At 38.1% G+C, this 22,398-nt stretch overlaps 1 protein-coding gene across 2 annotated transcripts in view; it reads right to left on the bottom strand.

The window, feature by feature from the left end:
- rgs3a (regulator of G protein signaling 3a) overlaps positions 1–22,156 on the bottom strand; it is a 96,446-nt gene extending 74,290 nt beyond the window's left edge. The window contains exons 1-9 of one of the 2 annotated variants that reach the window (XM_083903176.1): positions 21,846–22,156; positions 18,838–18,919; positions 18,073–18,178; positions 16,791–17,223; positions 14,824–14,882; positions 13,385–13,715; positions 10,424–10,501; positions 7,132–7,243; positions 2,934–2,977 (exon numbers count right to left, since the gene is read on the bottom strand). In XM_083903176.1, coding sequence (XP_083759302.1) covers positions 2,934–2,977; positions 7,132–7,243; positions 10,424–10,501; positions 13,385–13,715; positions 14,824–14,882; positions 16,791–17,223; positions 18,073–18,178; positions 18,838–18,919; positions 21,846–22,106 — 1,506 coding nt within the window. In that variant the 5' untranslated portion in view covers positions 22,107–22,156. Of the gene's footprint in view, positions 1–2,933; positions 2,978–7,131; positions 7,244–10,423; positions 10,502–13,384; positions 13,723–14,823; positions 14,883–16,790; positions 17,224–18,072; positions 18,179–18,837; positions 18,920–21,845 lie in introns of both variants that reach the window. The other variant, XM_083903177.1, reaches the window with a different exon arrangement.
- Positions 22,157–22,398: the final 242 nt, after the last annotated feature.

Raw genomic sequence — 22,398 nt, 5'->3', positions numbered from 1 at the left:
CACAAGATACTGGAGAATAAATTGATTTTTTTGGTAGTTGTAAAGTTCACGGTCATGGGCTCATCTCCAATTCAAAGTCAGCTGCATAACTTCTCCTGGGAGGTGTAACACGAGGAGGGGGTTTGTACAACACCATCCACACAAATCCAATCCCCTCCTTCCTTTATGCACAGACGCTGCAACAAATCACAGGGAGTCGCTGCTGCAGCAGTGAGAGAACAGGACCCACAGCTTCTCACCAGCAAACAGTACGACTGCTGCTGCTGCTGCACTGTGAGCGAGAGGCTCAGCATACACGGGAAAAACAATTCTACATAAACAGACACTGCACAGAAAGCAGCATCACAATCCCTTAAAAACTTTGAGAAAATAAGATTGTTGTCTCCCCCCCTTTTCCACATTAGAGAAATATTACTGTACTGTATCACTTTATGACATTTGTATCATATATTGTATGCTACAGTTTTCCCACATGGATTAATAAATTTTACCTTAACTATGTTACTTAACTATTTCGGTAACCCTTTAGATTAGGGAACACATATTCACCATTAAGTAGGTGCTTACTAACATGCTATAAGTAGCATACTAGCCCTTTATTAGTAAATATTAAGCACGTATTAACACCTTATGTAAGAAAAATCTTAATTCATGTCAAAATAGAGGTGGAATATGTTTATTTAGAATAAGGTGAAAACGTGCTTAATGATTCCTTCATTTTTTTAGGGATAGACCAATTATTGGTGCTGATATTCTGCATTTTGGCACAAATCAGCATCTGCCTTTTTTTTTTTTTTTTTTAATCCTACGGCCGATAAGAGATCAATTTATTTATTTAAAATTTCAGTTAACTTTATAACAGATGCTGTTGAACTCCCTGTACTTTTTGTTTTTGTTTGAACTTAAAACAAATAAGTGAAAGATAAAATAACATTGTAGTTATATTGGAATTTTGGAGAACTTAATTTACAGTGTAGTAAACTTTAGGGAGCTATTTATTTGTGTAAGTTTTAATTTAACTTTATAAGTTGCTGCACTGCAAATTGAGAATGAGAATTTTAAAACAAAGATGTCGTCTAAGATATATATAAAAAAACACCTTTAACATGTTTAACAAATCTGAAAAGCTATTTAATAAACACATGCTTAAAGGCATTTAAATGAAGTGTTTGTATTACTAACAATATTTCCACTTCTACTGCAAATTAATATCGGCTCCATTATCTGTCATCAGCCTCCTTGACTACTAATAATCTGTATCGGCCCTGAAAAAAAACATATCGGTCCATCTCTAATTTTTTTTTTACATACAATTTATAGACAGTAACTGAACAACTCAGCCCACAAGTGATCAGAAGAGAGCAGACAAAGATAGAAACAAACTATGAAATTAATAAAACCTGAAACCTCTTTTATGCTATCACTCAAAGCTGTAGTGTTTCTGCCACCTCAGCCAAATGATTGAATTTATGATGGTTTAAAATACTGACATGTGATCATATAAAAAATGATCCAGAAGAGGCTATATACTGGATTCAGGATTTGATTAAATGTATTAAAGTCCCAACCTTATATTACAACTGCAACATATTGCCAATACTTCTTCTGTACACTGATTTTAGCTGTTTTCAGCACATTTTTATGCTGTGTCTGATTGTTTTATGTCAGCAGAAAACTGGCTGCAGGTGATCCAAACACAGTAGTAGCTCCAGAGATTGTGTGACAGCTGCTTCATTTATGTACAAACAACAGCATGTGAGATGAGGGAGGGAGGAAGGGAGAGGGCATGAAAAGGTGTCAGAAAGCAATGAGCAAAAGTGATAAAGACATAATGGATAGCGGGGATTAGAGGGACGATAAAAACTGCAGTTTTATTGACTCATTGCACATTTTCTGAGTTAGAAGAATATGATCAAAGGGACACGGGGAGCAGCCTCAGTGAGGGAGTTGAGCAAACCTGCTCTTTAATGACAAAATCAAGACTGAAAAACAGCCAGTCATGTTCCAAATCTACGAAATCCCACGAGAATTCCCGTCAGATTAAATATCACACCCTCCGTTATTTGTGCAGCGCAGCTTTATTGTGCGTAAAAACTACTTTCTAAAGCTAATAACACGTAATGAGGACAGAGAATGACACGGAAAGGTTTTTTATCTAATTACGCTGTGATGCATTTCACTGAATAATTCACTTGTGGAAGTAAAGGACCCATCCCTTTTACATCCCTAAAACACATTTTGAGGTTTCAAAGTTGTTCTCTTTATGCTTTTTTAAAACTTTTATCAAGACCATTCCCCCACCGCTACAGTGTTTGATGTGGTCATTTATTTATTTATTATAGCGCTGAGACACAGAAAGTGCAATTTTCAGTAAGCAGTATTGAATTATCGGAGAGTACAGTACATCAGCTTTTTTTTTTCCTTTTCATCTTAAAATGATGGCCTGAAACATGCTCTATTAGAGAGGATGGAATAAAGGATGATTACTCAGCATACATGTCATGACCGTGATTGTAATAACAAAACAAATCAGAATGTGAAATAGGTCCCGCAAACCTGTAGAGTTCACATAATCCTCAGTATTATTTTATGTTCAAATGTATCCAATAGAAATCACAATTTTACAGTATATGCTTCTGATATTTATCCCAAAAAATCAAAGGTATATTGTGTGTGTGTGATGGTGAAAGGTCTGAGACGGAGTTCGATCTGACAGACACACGCACACACAGAGAAAAGACATTTTCATTAGAGCTTTCTGCTAATCCTCGTGTCTTCCCTGTAATGTGATTTCCACCAGAGTATATGGCCCCTGCGGCTCACAGACAAAATAAACTGTTCACATTAGACCGTTGCTTTTCCCCCCCACCACCTCTTTCTCTCCCACTCTCTGTGTGTGTCTGTCATGAACACAAACACAAACACACTCTTACCTCGGTCATGTGAATAAGGTAGAATCTCAGCTCTTCCAGATAATCTGTAACAGAAAGTTACAAACAGATTAATAATCTTTTCATAACTGTGTTGACTCTTTCTTCAGATACACAAAGCAGGACTTGAATCTCCAGTTAAGATGGCGCAGAAATACTTTTATATTGATATTGTACAGGTCAGCTTTATACGCCTCCACCCATAAGTCACAAGTGAAGCCCTCTGTGAGGCACGCCTGTGGGTCTGAAGTCGTGATATATGGTTTTAATCGAGTGACACCCCACCATCACACACACACACAAACATACAACCCACGTAATCTATACACTGTGGTGAGGTTATAGCTTTTTATTACCAATAAGCACACACACACACACACACACACACAAGCCAACAGTCAAGTTGCGTGATGTTCAAGAGCACACCGAGGTAGCCCTGAGGAGAGAATTAAAATGATTAAATCTGTTCTAGAAAGACAGAAATTGTCCGTCCATCTGTCCATCCCTCAAGAAAACTAATATTACAGTGATGATTCACAGAATAATAAAGAACAAAACATCTTTGAATATAAATGACTGCATCAGTCAGACCTAACATGCTCCTATTGGTCAATACCAGCTGTCACTCACACTGGTGTTCATTCATTATGTGTCATGTGCTTTATAGTCTATTTTCTTATAAATGGGAACAAAAATATTAATGATTAATATTATTATTAGTAAAATATTACTTAACTATTTCCTGACATTGTAATTAAAGTGAGAACTAGGCTCATTTTACGCAAATTGAGTTGTTTTTGCAACCAGAAATTCCATATTCAATATATTTTTGCATCAGCCGGCAAATCAGACTACTTCTGCTGGACGGCATGGTTGCACAGCAGTAAACACTGTTGCCTCACAAACCCCAGTCTGTCCACCCAAGGACCCTTTCTAGGAAGGTTCCTAGAAGAGGATGGCTAAAATGCTAAAATGCTAAAATGAGGACACGTTGTTTCCCCATGTGGATTAATAAAAGTTAGCTTAACCTTAAATGTTTTATAGAGAGAATATGGCCTTGACTGACAGTGACTGAACAAAAAAAACATAAATACATAAAAAGAATTCTAAAAATAAACACAACCTTTGACAGAAACGATGTGTTGCATACGACCATACGTCTCACAGTGAACACTCGGTGAATGCATCATTGATAAATGAGGTTGTCAGCCTGAGGAAGTGATTCAAATGGACATAGAGATTCAGACTTTTTTTCAGAATTAAATTTAACTTTTTATTCGTGTCAGGCATGAATTATTATCTGAAGCAGAGCACTTTGTGTCTTAAAATATGTCCAGAGGGGATCAATAAATCCTCCAAAGTCATGCGTCATTCAGTTACTGAATCCAGACTCTGTGAATTCAGCGTCACATAAGAGCTCATCTGGGCCTGTAAGCCTCCACGAGTTTGGCTCTTGCTTTGCAACAGAACAAAGAATGGGTCGAATGTTTCCTTACTTGGAAAGAAGGAAGAAAAAGTGTTATAATGCTCATCTTTTTTTGATTATAGCCTATATTATGAGTCAGCTGTATAACCTTCTCCTGATGCTGTACTTTATAAATCCTCACTAAATCAACTCTTAGTGTTGAACAGGGACGAGACCAACTGTCACATAAGTCAACAGGGGTAAGATGGGTCATGTGTAATGTACACAGAGCACAGAGAAGTTGTGCCTTTTTTTTTTTTACCAATGTAAGGTTATTTTTCAAACCTAACAGCAGAGGTCAGTGTTTGATATCTTTTTGATATCTCAAACACCAGCTGAGTGTTGTCATACAGATAGATACAGAGAGAGATACAGAGAGAATTTGATGATTTGAGCTTCAATAATCATTTATAGGACATAATTACAAATTCCTGAAAAGTCTCCATTTCAAACTCACTCTAAGTGGATTCGCATAGTAGAATTAACATTTATCTGTCCATCCATTCATCACCTCCGTGTATTATCTATACTGCTTATCCTGTGAGGGTTTCCATGGGAAGCTGGTGACAATCCCAGCTGACATTTAACATAGTGTATCCTCAACAGGTCACCTGTGTTTTATCAAGTGTGGACTCATTTCAACAACTTGCTGTCACTTAAAAGTAAGACAACAGTTGTGCTTCTTACAGTATACATGTGTTGTGTAAGAATCAGTCTTTTCAGTTTAGTACAATGATGTTTAGATTGACACATGGTAATATTGTTTTTTATTGTTTTTTTAGGGGCTGTATATAATATCAATCTCACTTCCCACGCTCATCAGTGGAGTATCAGCTGGTGACAGGAACACAGGAAAGTCCCTGCATTTAACTAGCACTGTGTCATTATGTGCACACACACACACACACACACACACACACACACACACACACACACACACACACACACACACACACACACACACACACACACACACACACACACACACACTTGTCAAACACGCCCTTGCTGAAACAAACACAATCCCCTGGCGCCTCTTTCCTGAGTGACGCTGCCGAAGCGAAATAACAATGACAGGCAGCAGGGAGGAGATGTGTGTCTGTGTGTATGTGAGTGCTTGTGTATGTGAATGTGTGTGCGAGTGTGTCCTCTCATGAAATACACATGCAGACACGCAAACCCTGCTGAATCCCTGCAATTGTTTGAGTGAGTGGTGGAGGTCAAAAGTAGCCCATGGTAAACCAGTGATGTCTGTGGGACTTGACACAAGGGTGTGTGTGTGTGTGTGTGTGTATATATATATATATACAGTATATATATATACATATTTATATTTATTTACTTGGTATGTGAAAGCCTTCACAGTTCCCTGACACAAGTCTACTATACATGGTCAGAGTGAAAATATTTCATTGTGAGGTCATTCTCCATGTTGTACAGCCATGTTTGTTTGCTGAAGTTATTTAGTCAGTTGCAATCAACCCTAAATCCTTTAATTACTTCACATGGTAGTGAGTTCAGATTTCTTTACTAAGCAAATACCCTCATATCCTGTTCATGACCTTAGTGACCTCAGAGCACAGCTGTCTTGGCAAAGGTCATAATATCATCATCACACCACCTGTCAGGTTTCTACCTTCATCACATTCTCTTGACAACTTTACTGCTCAGTCCTAATTTTCATCACACAAAACATTTGGTTCTTTCTTTCCTGTACTATTATTACCATTATTGCTCTTGCTTTGCCCCAAGCATGACTCCAAACTTTGCCCACGCCTCCACCCACCTCTCTAAATACAGATATTTACAGTAAGTCCTATTTGTTTGACTTGCTGGCTGCTGTGTGCAGGGCCTGACCCATTCTTTCCACATTGCCAGAGTGGGCGATTGTTTACATGAAAAGTGAAATAAAGAGACAAAGCAACAGAAAGTTGGCCAGTGGTTGCCTAAATATTCTCTGGATAAACTCAGCAAATACAGTCACTGTAACAATAGTGCTGTATGTTTATGTGATTAGCATTTTTTGTGTTTCATTACTTTTATTACTACTATTACTGGGTGTTTAACTGTAAAGGGTCATGTCTGTTTGGAAGTGTGTTTATGTTTTTGGAAGAAGGTTGAACTTTGTGCTACAATGTTCACTCTATTGTGCTCTTAGGTCTGCAAGTTAATAAAACAAGTAATGAATCCTACACTCTGTCATTTACATATAAAACCAGAAAAATTAAGGAATTTATGACACTACCGTTCAAGAGTTTGGGGTCACTTAGAAATGTCCTCCATTGTTAAGCACTTTTTTTTCAATGAATATAACATTAAATGAATCATAAACACAATGTGGTAAACGACTATTCTAGCTGCAAACGTCTGGTTTTTAATGGAATATGTACATAGGTGTATAAAGGCCCATCTCCAGTGTACTAATGGTACATTGTGTTTGCTAATCGTGTTAGAAGGCTATTGGATGATTAGAAAACCCTTGAAAACCCTTGATGCACGGCTGAAAACAGTTTTGCTGGTCCTTTGAACAAAGGGCAAAATTATTATTTTGACTAAAAATCATTATTTCTAATATTGTCAATGTCTTGACTATATTTTCTATTCATTTTGCAACTCTTTTGAACAATAAAAGCGTGACTTTTAATGGAAAAAAACAAAAAAAAAGTGTATAGGTGACCCTAAACTTTTGAACGGTAGTGTATATTATTTGGCAGCAGGTGGAATAAAGTTACTTACCATCCTGAAGCCGGAGCTGTCTGAGGTACAAAGGACTCTGAAGGACGTTACACCTGCCCGGTTCATCCTCTCTTGTCACCAGCATCAGGTCGCTGTAGACAAACACCGTCACCTAATTTAAAATCAGAGGGGCAGGTGGAGGAGGCAAAGAGGAAAGATTTAAAAACATGAAGATGACAAGAGTCTGGCTTGGATTTAAAAACGTGTGTTGTCTGATTTTTCCCCACATTAAAGCAAAATGCGTCACAAAAACACATTTGCAGTGCAATGAGATGCATTTCACACTGTCACACTAAGAAGTCTCACCTCTATAACAGCTTAAATGATATCATGCGCTAACAAAGCACAGCCACAGAAAGAAATGTTAACACTATATAAAGTGCAAAGACACATTCATGAACGTGTTAGTGTTCTTTTTTTTTTATAAGCAAAATAAAGATAGCAAATGTAATGAATCGGGTAATAAATAAAAAATAAATAAAAAATGAAATGGATGATGGTGAAAACACAGGTCACTCCATCACCTTTCAATTATATAACTGTGTAATCACCCTGGTCGATTTTGTTTTCTATGAGGTGCAGCAGTAGGCGTTTGTTTGTAATTAGAATAATGATCTTAATCATGCAGAATCGCTGCTTTGAAGATTGGTTTAATAGTTTCCAACATGCCCCTGACTGATTAGATGCTTCCTCAAAAACAAAAAAAAACAGCTACAAATGAGCAGAGAGCCAAGAAAACAAGAACAACAAAAAAATTACATCTAGATATTTTTCTGTTTTCGTGCAGCATCCAAACAGTGTGATTCATTCAGATGGCACAGTGTTTCGCGACAATGCTTTTGCTTTGGTGGCTTCCTCGGAAGGGTGAGATAACAAAGTGATTCAGACGCAGTCTATATTTGTGAGGATTATGTGTGTGTCCTTGTGCATGTTGCAAAAATCGTGTCAACCCTACAGTGTGAGGACCTTTTGGCCTGTCCTCAAATCTTTAAAGGCCTTTTTGAGGGTTAAGACCTGGTTTAATCATTAGAGTTGTAATGTGGTTAGGGTTAAGCATGCAGTTGGGGTGTTTAAGGTTAGGGTAAGGGGATAGAGAATGCATTATGTCTATGAGTGTCCTCATTTTGAATGCTGATAAATCTTTAGGACATTTTCCGGTATAAGCACTCTGTCAAATATTAAGACCATTGTCTATATACAGAACAATTATTTACCCAGTAAATCTATTCAATCGGTTCTGTCCAAATATTTATTGCACTAAAAGTCAAATACCCACTTTATCCAATGTGTGCTGTGTTGTGCTCATAGATTATGTGCAGACATAACAATGAAAGAGGTATATGTTTGTTTGTTTATCTGCAGGGCACGCACGCACGCACGCACGCACACACGCACACACACACACAGCTCCAGTGAGTAAAGACAAAAAAGCTGGAACAACACAGTGTGATCATTAAAAACAGCCTGTATGAAGTGGAACAGTGGAGAGAAACTCCCTCCTGACAAACACTGGCTGTTAAATATTTGTTTTATGACTGACCCCAGGGAGATAACTGAACTTCCATGCCAGCAGTCAGTGCACTTTACTTTACCACAGAGCAAAGATTATCTGACGGGACAAATTAACAGTTTGTTAATTCGTAGTAAGGGCTCAACTCGATGCCCCTTTTTTTCTTTTTTTTTTGCACAACATGTTTCTCTGAAAGATTACAGGACAATGAAATATGAGAGACAGACCCATTAAATCAACACTGACTCATGAAACCTTAGATTCTCCGAACAAACCAAGTGGGTAATTAACGGTTTAAAGTTCCTCTGCCAATGTTGACACGTGTCATGTCACTTTTAGTGTATTTGCAAATTTTTCAATGAAATGCACACACACATATAGATATCTATATAGATAGATATCTATATATAATAAAGTCAAGTCACAGAATACATTCAGAATAGTGAATTTTAAAGTCACAATTGTGAGAATAAAGTCAGAATTCTCTATATATAGAGAGATAGATTAGATTCTAAATTAACAATATTTTCCTCTCTTACACCATACAGAATATTCAACTGAGCTTACAGCACCAGTGCCAATGTTTTTCAAACTGTTATTTAAATTAAAACACCTCACTGTCTGCAACTTGTGGAAGTGGAATAGAATCGATCTTTTTGCATATCTATATCTAACTGACTGACTCTGCCACATCATTCTCTTTTTTAATCCAATTTGACTGTTGTAGAATTTACTGCTCGTTCACCATGAGACACCCCTGTTTGTTTCTTCTCTTCTCACAGTTTTGGCTCATTATGTTGCTGTTTACGTTTGTTGCTATTATGTTTGTCTTCCTTTGTTATTTCTATTATGTATATCTACAAACAACAGGGCATCAAAGAGTTTGGATTCACGTTCAAAGCTACATCAACTCAGTTATTGGGATAGTCAGTTTAAAAAAAAATACAAAATAAAAATAACCTTGGACCGTTTCTTGGACACTACAATTTAAGGTTATACTAATTAAATGTAACATTTGCACTCGGTAAAGTGTATCAAAGTGACACAATGTAGGATTTAGACCTTCAAATGATGTCTCAAAGATCATTTTGAAGCACCTCTGCACCACTTTATAACTTCTGGTTTTGGGTCCAAGCCAAAAAGGACTACAACTATTCACTGAGTGGAAGTCATGGCAGAGGCAGCACAAAGACTGAAGAAAGGTGAGTGATGGATTAAGAGGCTGGACAAGACAGAATATTGGTCTGGATCTCACTCACTGGTGTTTGGTTTCACAATGATAAAATAAAACTATTTGAAAGAGTGAAAATACTACAGAAGAGGATTAGGGCCACACAGGAAAAAAATATTTAAGTTCTGACTTTAAACTCAGAATTCGGACTTTATTCTCTGAATTCTGACTTTAAAACTCACAATTCTGACTTTAAACTCAGAATACTGATGTTACTTAACTTGGAATTCTAACTTTATTCTCAAAATTCTGAGTTTTAAAGTAAACTCAGAATTCTGACTTTATTCTCAGACTTTATTCACTTTATTCACTGGGCACCTGTAGTTAAGAGTTTAAAGTCAGAATTCTGAGAATAAAGACAGAATTCTGAGTTTAAAGTCAGAACTCAAATATTTTTTTTCCTGTGTGGCCCTAATCATTTTCCGTAAAAATTGCCCAAAAGAACATGTATACACCAAAAGGAAATTCCATAACAAGTATTGAAATGACGTGCTTAATGGACAAATATCAGAACACACAGAGTACATGTTTACTGCAGTGAAAGCACTTACTTTGAGAGAGTGGTGCTTGCTCTCATGGAGTATCATCTCCTCAGATATGATGAGTGTTCGGCTGCACAGGTCAAGAGGCTGCTCACACAACGACAACAACAGGTGACACACACACACACGGATTAGTGTAATAAGCGACATTTTTAAACAGCTTGTGTTAATATGAAGCATTTTGCAAGATAGCATTTAAATGGATAATATTGCACTTGTTATTGATTAGGAAAAAAAGGTTAAAATACCAAATCCATTTTAGCTTCCTAATCCAAATGATCTCATAGACAGAAAACAGATGAGTCTTTTGCGCTGTGGGAAACACAACTGAAAATGAATCTGTGAAGAGTCAAAGAAGAGAAGCTGTGTGGCGGTCTGTGTGGTCTGTGTATAAGAATGTGACAAGACATTGTCAGTAAAACTGAACAGTGCGGGGGTGGAGGGGACTTCCTCTCAAGTCCAGGGTTTGAAAAAGGGGGCGATTCAGTGTGAACGTGAATGTGAAGCAGGGTCCGGGGCTGCATGTGTCTTTATGCATTAACAGGAAGTGCTACTGCAGTCACTGTGGTTGCAAAGTGTAAATGCGAGAGTACCCCATATGCTTGACATGAGATATAGGAGACATCATATCACACCTATCTTGTCGCACATTGGCTTTCTACATGATCACTTTTCTATATTTTATAATGGCACGTGACTTATTGATATGTCTAATACCATTTAATTAAATGTTGCCTCGTTCTGATCATTATTATTAAACAATCATATAATATCAGAATTAATATTACGTTAACACACTGTTGACCTTATAATATGCCAATAGAATGGAACACATTTTGCAAAAACATCATTCAAAGCCAAAATAAGTACTTTAGTTTGATTATTTCAGTTTTTTCCTCCTTGTACTGAGTGTTTTAAAAAAATGAACGAATAAAACAACAACCCTTATTCGGCTCAACGTTTTAGCTATCTGTGATTCGACATGAATTTCCTGTTTCTCTTCACAGACAAGGGCTGAACCTAGTGGCAGAAATCCCCTCCAATAAAAGTCTAAAAAGTAAGAGTTATGTTAGGTATCAGAGGCTCCAGCAATGAGGGACACAGCACAGAAGATATAATATTTAGGGGCCGTCCACATGGAAACAGGTGAAGGTGAATACACATCATTTTGGTGTTTTGGGAGACCTGAAATTGTGTATTTTTAAAAAACAGGTGCCAGAATGAGAAAATATCAAAACACCACTCTTGCGGTTTCGTGCAGACAAAGAATATGCTACGGTGATATCATTATTACCACTCTGTCTTGTCCTTATCTTCGTCGTCATTACCTCTGCCAAGGAGGCTATGTTTTTTCGCCAGAGTTTGTTTGTCTGTCAGTTAGCAACATAACTCTAAGTCGTGGACGGATTTGGATGACATTTTCAGTGTCCACAATGGGACCAGGAACAAGTGATTAAATTTTGGGCTTGATCCATAGACCCTATCACTGGTTACAACATTCGCTGTCTGACCCAGTAGACACTGTGCCTACAACTTTTACACAGCATTTTCCCCCTAAATGACAAAATATCATAAAAAGTCCAAAGGGGGGTGGGGTGGGGATCTGGGCTGCCTTGGTGGAGGTCTGCGCTCTCTGAGTGCTTTTCTGGTTATCCATGTCATCGTTCTCTTGTGTGTGTATATTGTTTTCCAGCGTTGCCAACTACTTTCAATAAAAAGTTACTTAAGTCGGCCTGAAAAGACGCTAGATATCACGCTAGACACATCCTGTCTTCAGTGACTTCAGACACGGGGGGGAGAAGAAAGTGTTGAAACGGAACCTATTTTCACAGACACTATTTTTACTTGAATGAACAACACAGACGACGAGTGATTGTTCCGCACACGGTCAGCTGCACTGCACATCCACAGCTCCTTCTTGTCTGTGTGATCACAGTGTTTCTCTCTCAGTGTCAACAGTTAGATTGACTCTCGGCCCGCGTGGTAAATACAGCTACACAAAGCTCAATGGTGCGGCAGAACTGGACATTTCTTTTACCAGGAAAGTAGTTATTATATGTCAGAGAGTCGTGACTCGCTAGATTTGTCGTTAAGTCGCTTTTTCCGAAGAATTTCTGTCATATCTGTCACGATGCCTTGTGTATGGGAAACTTTTTCAAAACGGCAAAGGAAAAAATAGTTTTCTTTTGTGCTGTTTCTCTGTCGATGTGGCCTTAGTGAGGCTAAATGCCATGATTGGGCTTACAGGCAGGTTAGTGTTAGGGTTGAAGAAGAGGACAGGCCATGAAGGTGACCTTTTTCCTGTTAGACAGCGAATAAAAAGTAGCTTCAGGACAAATATAATGTTCCTTCAATAGTATAGATTGCAGTGTATAAACTAAAGTGAAGAGAAGTGAAGGTGCCAACAAACTAACCGTGGAGGTCTGCAGTGCTGAGTTTGACTTTTGAAACACAAGAGCCACAAACTCCTGCTGATGCAAGCTATCATATCTGGCAAACAATAGCTGCATACTCTACCCTTAATCAGCACTTCAGCAGAGGTAGGAGATTACTGTCACCATAATAGTAATCTCACACTACTGGCTGTTTTCCTTCAAATGTATTATACATACACAGCTGTTCAAAAGTTTGGGGTAATATGTACATAGGTGTAAAGAGGCCCATTTCCAGCAACCATCTCTCCAGTGTTCTAATGGTACATTGTGTTTGCTAATCGCGTTAGAAGGCTATTGGATCATTAGAAAACCCTTGTGCAATTATGTTAGTACAGATGAAAACAGTTTTGCTGGTTCTTTGACGAAAGGGCAAAATTATTATTTTGAATAAAAATCATTATTTCTAATCTTGTCAAAGTCATGACTATATTTTTTCTATTTTTCTATTCATTTTGCAACTCTGTGACCCCAAACTTTTGAACAGTAATGTAATTCTAATATAGTGTAAGAATCTGTAAACACACACACGTCCTACCTGAACAAAGATGGGGAAGATAAGGATCTTGGGCGCCACTTTGACATATCCATAATTTCCATGAGGTGTGTGTGAGCGGACGATAGTACAGTTCTGGTAATTAGCAAAGTTGGCGCTCTGCTGCTGGTAGTTTGAGTTAGTGGAGGTGGAAGACGATTTTGTCGTCTTGGAGTTGTTGGAGCGTCTTAGGAAGCCAGTGCGACTAGAAAAACCCCCACCACCTCCACCTCCACCACCTCCACCACCTCCTCCCCCACTCGTACTTGCAGAGAAACCTGGCCGACCACCTCCCTGGGGTTGTGGACTAGAAGATTGTCGTGTTGTGTACAGCCTGGCAGCTGAGGAATGAAAAGAAAGGTGAGGTAGGTGAGCAAAGAGATGGAGAATATAGGCAGTCATTTATGAAACCATTTACAGTTGTAACTATCAAGATAACATTACTATACACCTACTTTCATATCTGCACATTATATACAGTATAAGAATGCAGCCAAAAGATGCTGAGCTCAGCATAAAATCTGCTCTAAGGGACATGCAGCTCAGCCTTGACCTGACCAAAGGTAATAAATTGCACATACAAGCACAAAATAAGTTTCCGAGAAGTGCAATTAACCACAAAGATAGGACTCTACTACTAACTGTGATACATTATAAGTTAAAGGTGCATTATGTAATTAATCTAAAGCAACTGGCCGTAAAATCCTCCTAATATATCACAGAGACTCTATAATGTTCATATAACAAACTGAACTCACTGACAACAACAACAGTACAGCCAAAGTATTCGCATTAAAAACAAATATTTTGCGGACCGCAAATCATATTTATGTTTTGAAATCATGTTTTGGCATGTGGCGCCACCTACCACCAGCTACCAATCACTGCAGTATGTAGAGTCTCAGCTGCCGAGCAACCACGGGTTGCCAGTTACGTCTGAGCTTCAATGGCGGAGAAAACGAAACCTAAAAGACCTCTGTATTTTGAATTTGAGTGTAGTAACCGTTTTTGGCCACATTCTTACATACAGTGCCGTTAATTAAAAATTAAGGGATTTTTAGAGGTCAAGATCTGGACAATTTACTTTCTGTTGAGTGTTTTGGGGTAACATTTGCCACCTAGTTACTACAGCTACATGCTCCAAGTGGTGGACAAGACGGATTATTACATATGTGACATTTAAAATGTTATATTGTCCAGCTCAGAAGAAGGATATAAGAAGGATGTATGTACCCACATATCATTCTTTTATATATATATCGTTGAATTCCATGGTTATTTTAGATACAATCACATTTAATCATTATCTTTATTAATAAATATTCTGAAAATTTTATTCAACACAGATTTCGAAGCAATTCAAACTTTTCCAAATTTAAAGGCAAGCTATGGCTGTCAGCCAAAATACCTACCAGAGTTCAAAACATTGCAGGAGTATGAACATGACAGGCAGATTCTTACCTAATGTTCCCTGGTTGTCTTGGTAAACAGGCCTTAAGATCTGAAAGAGCAATAGAAAGTAACGTGAAATTATATTTAAATTAAAGGTTACTTCATCTATCTGACATTAAAACTACATCTATAATGGAATAATGCTACATGCTACATGCTACATGTCCTGCACGTTGTAGACATTTTCCCCGCTCTAACACACCTGATTCAAATGATCAGCTCGTCAACAGAAGCCTGATAACGAGCCATTCATTTGAATCAGGTGTGTTGGAGCAGGGAGACCAGCACTGAGAAACACTGGACTATAGGTATGTCGGTATACATCTGAAACTAACTGATGTGACATTGATAATGCAATCTACAAGATTTCTAGATAAGCACGGACTGCCATGAGACATTATTATTATCTTTAAAATGATGATATGACAGTGTTTTCCCCAGTTTTGGGAAGATTTCATGTCGCATCTGTGTTCTAAACTTTCATTCTCCATGCCCCGAGTTTGTGTTTCAGGCTCATTTCAGGAGCCCATTTTAACAGTGCTGGCTCCTACCTGTCATAATACATCATAATCAACTGAGGATGTAAAGAGTGAAGGCTGCTGTCACCACATCACATGTCATCCAGATTAACAAAGGACTTAAACTAGGTGATGGAAAGTCACAAAATATTTGAAACATATCAAATAGTAAGCTTTCCAGCCCCCCTGTTGGGATAAATATGATCTGTGAGCTCTTTGTGGTTTAGTATTGTGTGATTGTAATATGTCACCAACATGACCCACTTTCACAGGGCTTTCAGTATTTTTAGAGTACAATGGCCACTACGGAATCCCATCTTTTTATTTCTGTGGAACAGAAGTGATGTCTGTTTGAAACTGTATTTTTTTACTGACCCGAGGCTTCCCTCCCTCTTATCTTCCAAGGCATTTAACACTTTTTTTAGTCTCTTAATACTCTTATTCTCTCCATTCTGAAATCTCATCTCATCTCTCATCTCAATGGAAACAATGTTTTTTTGTTGTTTTTTTGAATGACGATGGGACACTGCATGAGGAACACACACAGAGACACATAAAATACACATACGGCTTTAAGGAACAGATAAGATCAGTGGGAATCAGGGATAGGCAAGAGGAAATAATATAACAATAACTACACATATTTTAGCAAAAAAGATTAAGTTTGTTAGAAAGGTTTTGGAAGTCTAGAGTGCAGTGAATAAAAGGCTGCAGGGAGACTGACTCACACGTAAAACAAATGTTTTTGGTTAATGTCTCCCTGAGTTGGTTAATGGGTTAGTATTGAATTGTTATTAAAGTGTTAGCTGAGGAATTCAGTTCAGTCTTTTTTTATTGTATTTAATCAGTTTGCTTTATTTTGTTTTTTTAATGATGAAAACTTTTACCTTTATATACATGATGTCACTAGATGCATCCATGAGAACATGCTATATAAAACCCTATGTACACGTCATACTGTGCATGTACATACATGTTATACTTAATGTAAAACTATAGCCTTTGAATATTGCATGTGAATGTCCTTTGATTTTAAAAACTGATGTATAACCAACGGCAGGGTTGATTTATCTATAGGATAAATAATACATTATGAGTTGTTTCCCTAATATGAACTGTGCTTTAACTGCCAAGGCTTCACATGGTATCAGCACACATACATATTTTATATTGTTATTGTTTCCTATTGCTTTATTGTCTCACCCTTTAGCTTCAGGACTGAACTACACGTAGTATCTTCATATCCTGTTGCAAAGCACAATTCAGTGCGACAGCAGTAACCCACATGACCCAGACACACTGTACAAACAGTCCTATCTATCGACACCAGGGATAAAAGGTAAGGAGACATATCTAGGATGAGCCACCATATGACCGTGGTGAGGATGAGGAGGACGAAGAAGATGATGAAAGTGCAGTCCACCACCAGTTTGCGGTACCTGGCTTCCAGTGTTGATGGGTGCCAGGATGATGTAGTTGTCCCCGTTGGATGCCTTGACCCTGGTGCCCTTCAGTGTGGCAGTGTGAGGGTGGTGGAGGTGCCGCGGTGGTTTCCCGTCCAGCTCCTCCGCTGAGCCGCCCTGAGCCCCCCATGCGAGCGTCCCCTGGCCTAAATTGCTATTTCCAGGATCGGAGCCGTTGACCAGCAGCCTGCGGGTGGCAGTGGCCCGGTGGTGAGCCGGGAGAGGCGGCACAGCTGGGGGTATTTTGCTGGGGCCAACATCTGGTACACGCCTGCGGGTCGGGGGTGAGGGGGTGTCATAGTTTGAGACGGAGGGCTTGTAGGAGGGCCGGTGAATAAGGCCCTCAAAGTTAGGCTTCGCAGAGGGACCGGTGCGCCACACAACCACTTTGATTTCATTGGCGCTGTTTCTGCAACGAGAGAGAAAGATTATGATCAATGAAATCTTCGTCCATTGATCTACCACTTCTACCACTTCTAACACTCCTCCTAAGGTCTTCTTGCCGCAAAGGCAAGAGAGCGAACCACTGCGCCATCAATGGAATCAAGACAAGTTAATTTAATATCTGGACAAACTGAATTTGGTAACACTTTAGATTACTTATTCACCATTAACTAGGTGCTTACTAACATATATAAGTAGCTTACTAGCCCTTTATTATTAATCATTAAGCACGTATTAACACCTTATTCTACATAACCTTATTCTACCTCTATTACATCATGACTTAAGATTTTTCCTACATAAGGTGTTAATACGTGCTTAATGTTTACTAATAAAGGTCTAGTATGCTACTTATATACATGTTAGGAAGCACCTAGTTAATGGTGAATAAGTGTTCCCTAATATATATGATTTGTAAATGAGTATAAAATATCTGTTTTGTTCTGAATAAGGTGAGAAGCAGTCCTAAAATAAAAATATCTGTTAATTAAAGATGTCAATTAAGATGAATATGAATTCAATTAAAGAAGTCTTTGCATTTTTTTTATTTGAAGTGAAATAAAGCACTGTATACACTGTGATATATGGGACAAACGACAACAATAAATATAACAATACAGCTGAAATTATTCATTATTAATATCACAATCAATTTTCACCATACATTACTGAGAATTAAATTGTATTATAGTTCTACATGGCATATTTATTCACATAAATGTAGTCCTGGTTAATGAATAAACCTTTAAACTGGTTTCTCCTACTATTTACTCTCAATTGTCCCATAATCCTCTGGTGTACTGGGGTTATTTACCTGATAGCATGGGCTAGGTCCGCACATTTCCACTGCTCCACTGGTTGACCATTTAGCTGTAGGAGAGTGTCCAACTGTTGCAGACCTGCTTGATCTGCTGGTCCACCTGCCAGAAAGAAGACAGAAAAACATATTTCATTCTTTAGAATGCAGATACTCCCTCAGTCCTGATGGTACAGATTGGTGTGCATCTATGTAGGTGAAATTCTGTTTAATCTCTCCAAAAGTGAAGTAACAATGTGATCATCTTAAGATTGACCACCTTGCTGGTGAATATCTGCCAACACTGGGGCAGTTGCCCACTTGACAAGCAGGCTTCTTATTAACTGCAGTACACTATGCTCAGCAACGACCAATGGTGTAAAAACAAAATTACCCAGAGGTGGTGAATGAAATTTTCATGATATTTGCAGCAACTGGGTTAAAATAAGTTAAATCAATGAAACAAAAATCATATTTCAATGTAAAATTAACAATTAAATCATAATTAAATCATGTCATGAATATTAAAACTAAGTCTTGTCAATAAAAATAAAAAACATGATCAATTTCTGTAAATAATTAATACTGTTTGGCTACTTTTGAATTTAATGAAGATGGATTTTAGGTGTTTAAATTAGATAGAGAATTTACCAAAGCAGACCAACCAAAGCAGAAATTAAACGAAGCAAGTTTTTTTCTTAGATTAACTTGAAAATTATGGAGCATAATAAATAGCAAAAAAACAACTTCTCCCTGGAAAATGAAGTTCCATGCAAAACTTGCCTGGATCAACAGCCTGTACCCTCACAGGAGAGTCTGAGCAGATGGTGAAGCCGTATCCATCCTTTCCTCGGAGGATGGTCACCTGCAGAACACACACACAATCTGTTATTTGATTATACAAAAACTCTCTCTCCCCTGTAACCCAAGTAAACAAGAGTACATGCTGGCTCTCTCTTAAAGCCAATTAGCTGTATTAATGAGACGAACAGCTCTAATAGATGGGTGAAAGTAATAGAAAAACTATACTTAACATTTAATATTTACAAAATATCAGTTCTACATTATACAGTTGCCCTTATACGGAAGAGGATTAGCGCCACACAGGAAACAAATATTTGAATTCTGACTTTATTTTCAGAATTCTGACTTTAAAACCCTGAATTAGGACTTTAAACTCAGAAATAATTTCTGACTTTAAATTCAGAATTTCTGACTTTATTCTGAGAATTACTGACTTTAATCTCAGAATTCTGATTTTAAACTCAGATAAAGTCAGAAATTCTTAGTTTCAACTCAGAATTCTGAGAATAAAGTCAGAAATACTCAGAATAAAGTCAGAAATTCTCAGAATTTCTTAGTTTACACTCAGAATTTCTGACTTTAATCTCAGAATTCTGAATTTAAACTCAAAATTCTGACTTTAAACTCAAATTTTCTGACTTTAATCTCAGAATTCTGATGTTAAACTCAAAGTTTCTGACTTTATTCTCAGAATTCTGACTTTAAACTCAACATTTCTGACTTTATTCTCAGAATTCTGACTTTAAAGTCAGAACTTAAATATCTTTTTCCTGTGACCCTAATCCTCTTCTGTACCTTTATATGTGCATTTTAAAAAATACATATAATTATTTTTTTAGGAAACTCACTAAGAGTAGGAGTCACAAGAACAGAACAATCCAGAGACAACAAGGCAAGTAATCAGATTAAGTAATATATAAGCTGTCACCAGGTTGTCAAGTGGATTTTAGACAATTCAATCATATCCAATCTGTGATTTAAAGGTTTAGCAAAGCCGAACGTATTAAAGATTATTTTGAAATCAAACACAAAGACACAGCGTTTGCCACACTGACACACGCACACACAGTGACGCACACACATGAAGATAATGCTGATGGCTCTTTCCCATTGTCTTTCTTTCTCACTGACCCCACTTTGTCATTCAGTACCTGAGCCCGAAGGTTTCTGAGCCAAAGGCAACAACGTTCCATCCAAAACATCTCCCTTGCCAACCTTATCTGCTCACTGCCATGGGCCCAAAACACACACAGACATCCCCACCATCTCTATTTTGTTTCTACAGCACAGGAAAACTACATGTAAATGCTGCTACCCAAAAAAAAGGTCCACCCATGAGCAAGATGGAGCACATGGAGAAAAGCAGTGATTGTTCAGGTGCCTGGAGCTTGTGATGACCCTAAACTGTCAGCTACAATTGTGGTTTCTTATAGTCCACTGACTCTATGTGCCCCATGTCACACTGTTTGTTTGTTTTTTTCTTTATTTCTTTTCATATATAACTTGCCCATATCTGTGCCTTTTTAAGTCCACATTAACTGTGACTGCTGGTGATTTAAGGCTACAGAGAATGATACCTTTTTGCCAGGCTTATGTTTCTGTACACACGATGAGAAGTATACAGATCTGCTGTGTTTTTGCATAAAAAAAAATAAGATATAAAACTGAATAGAAAGTCTACTGAAAATGAGAAAGCAGCTGTGGGAGACTGAAGGGGAGGAAAAATGATTAACAGAACAAAAATAGATGGATTAAAATGGGCCAGAGGGGACTTAAAAAGTGGTGAAGACAGAACAGATGGCATGAATAAAAACATTTAGCAAGAATTAAAGATAATAGTCTTTCACAAAACAGTTAAAAGGATCGTTTTGAAATGGAAAAATAAAAATAAACAAAAGAACAGATCCTAAAATATGTATCTTTTTATCAAAAGATGTAACAGAACTGTGTCCTTTCCAGTCGAACCCTAATTTTAACTGATTAGCCAAAATACAGACCTTTTGTAGCATTAATTCAATTTGTAAGTTTAGTAGAGTCAAACCACTTGAAGATGACATGATAATAATTCAAAAAACCCTGAATGGATGATGTTTAAGTGTTTGATAATAATTCTGATCTAGATCTATAGAGATTAAAACTTTCTTGTAACCTAATGACGGAAAACGAGGGCTTAAACTGATTTTTTTTTTACATTCGTCCTTGAGTAATCCAACATCTTTCTAGTGCGACTGTATACGGAGCTTGAATCGTGCTGAACTCAGCATTTTCACATTACTGCAAAGCAATAGTGCAGCAGAGATAATATTAACTGCCAACAGGTACACATAAACTACAGAAAATTCACCAGTTGCACACAACCCAGATAGAAGATAGAAGATATCCATGCTGCGTTTCTGTCATTGAAACCCAGTCTTATACAAACTCTTTGATTTGCTGTGCTTCATTATTAATCTTTAATTTACAATATATACTCAATGACTTTGACTTCCTTCTCTTTATATGGGCATTTCAATTGTGCACCAAGTGGCTCTGGTTCCTGTCATAGCAAATATTTGTCTGTTCACAATCCACTCCGCTCACTTCTCCTGAGCCTCCTCTCACTGTGTAAAGGATCAATAATGCAGCGGTCAGAGAGCCGCTCTTCACCTCTACACAAACACACTTCCTTTACTTACAGTCACTTATTCCTTTCTGGGTGTGTTAGACATGCAGTTCAAAATGCATTTTCCTCGGCACAGTAATGACAGAATAATAACATCTGTCAGGAGACAAAAAAAAATACTTTAAATGTTTTATGTTCACCCTTTGCTACAATGCTACTTTTGAATTATATAATACAACTTATCCTCTGCAAGTTAATTATAAAGCAGCCTGCGCAAGACTGTAACCTTTAGAGCACTGATTCATTCTTTCAGTCTCTCTCACTCTCACACTCATAGTCTTCACTGAGCACTGGATGTCTTGGTCTCTCTGTAACAGACACACACCTGTGGCAGCATACATCTGATGCAAAGGTGACACAGCCCATGGATGGTGTGTACCACACCTCCACCTCCTCCTCCTCCTCCTCTCCCTCCTTCTCCGCCGTTCAAGTCTGCAGTTAACACACAAACGCTGCGACGCTGACTCTCCTGTTGGCCAGCCGCTCTGCAGCCCGAGTATCTCCACAGCCTCCTCTGCGCCGCCGAGTGTGTCCTCCTCGGGCTGTGCTCCAGCGGTTGGGAAGGCTTCAGGGTGTTATGGATCATCGCAAACAGTGGGAAGTGACTTTTTGTCTTGTAGTGTCTAGTGCGGGCCCAGCACAGACGGAAGCAGATAGCAATATTGTTCCTCGCCCTGCTGGAAAACAGGAATCTGTCGAGTATGACAAAAACAAGTCCTTGGAGACTTTTTTTTAGCCAAAGTGGCTGTCACTCTGCATCAGCTTTCCTCAAATGATTCCCACATTCAATTTTCTTCGTGCTGCACTCTGTGACTGAACTCCAGCTGCACTCCAATCCATTCAAGGTTCCTCAGTAACAACAAGTCCTCAATACATAT

The sequence above is a fragment of the Microchirus variegatus genome (genome assembly GCF_963457635.1).
Source record: "Microchirus variegatus genome assembly, chromosome: 16".
NCBI classification, from domain to species: domain Eukaryota; kingdom Metazoa; phylum Chordata; class Actinopteri; order Pleuronectiformes; family Soleidae; genus Microchirus; species Microchirus variegatus.
This window is presented reverse-complemented; position numbering and strand designations above follow the sequence as displayed.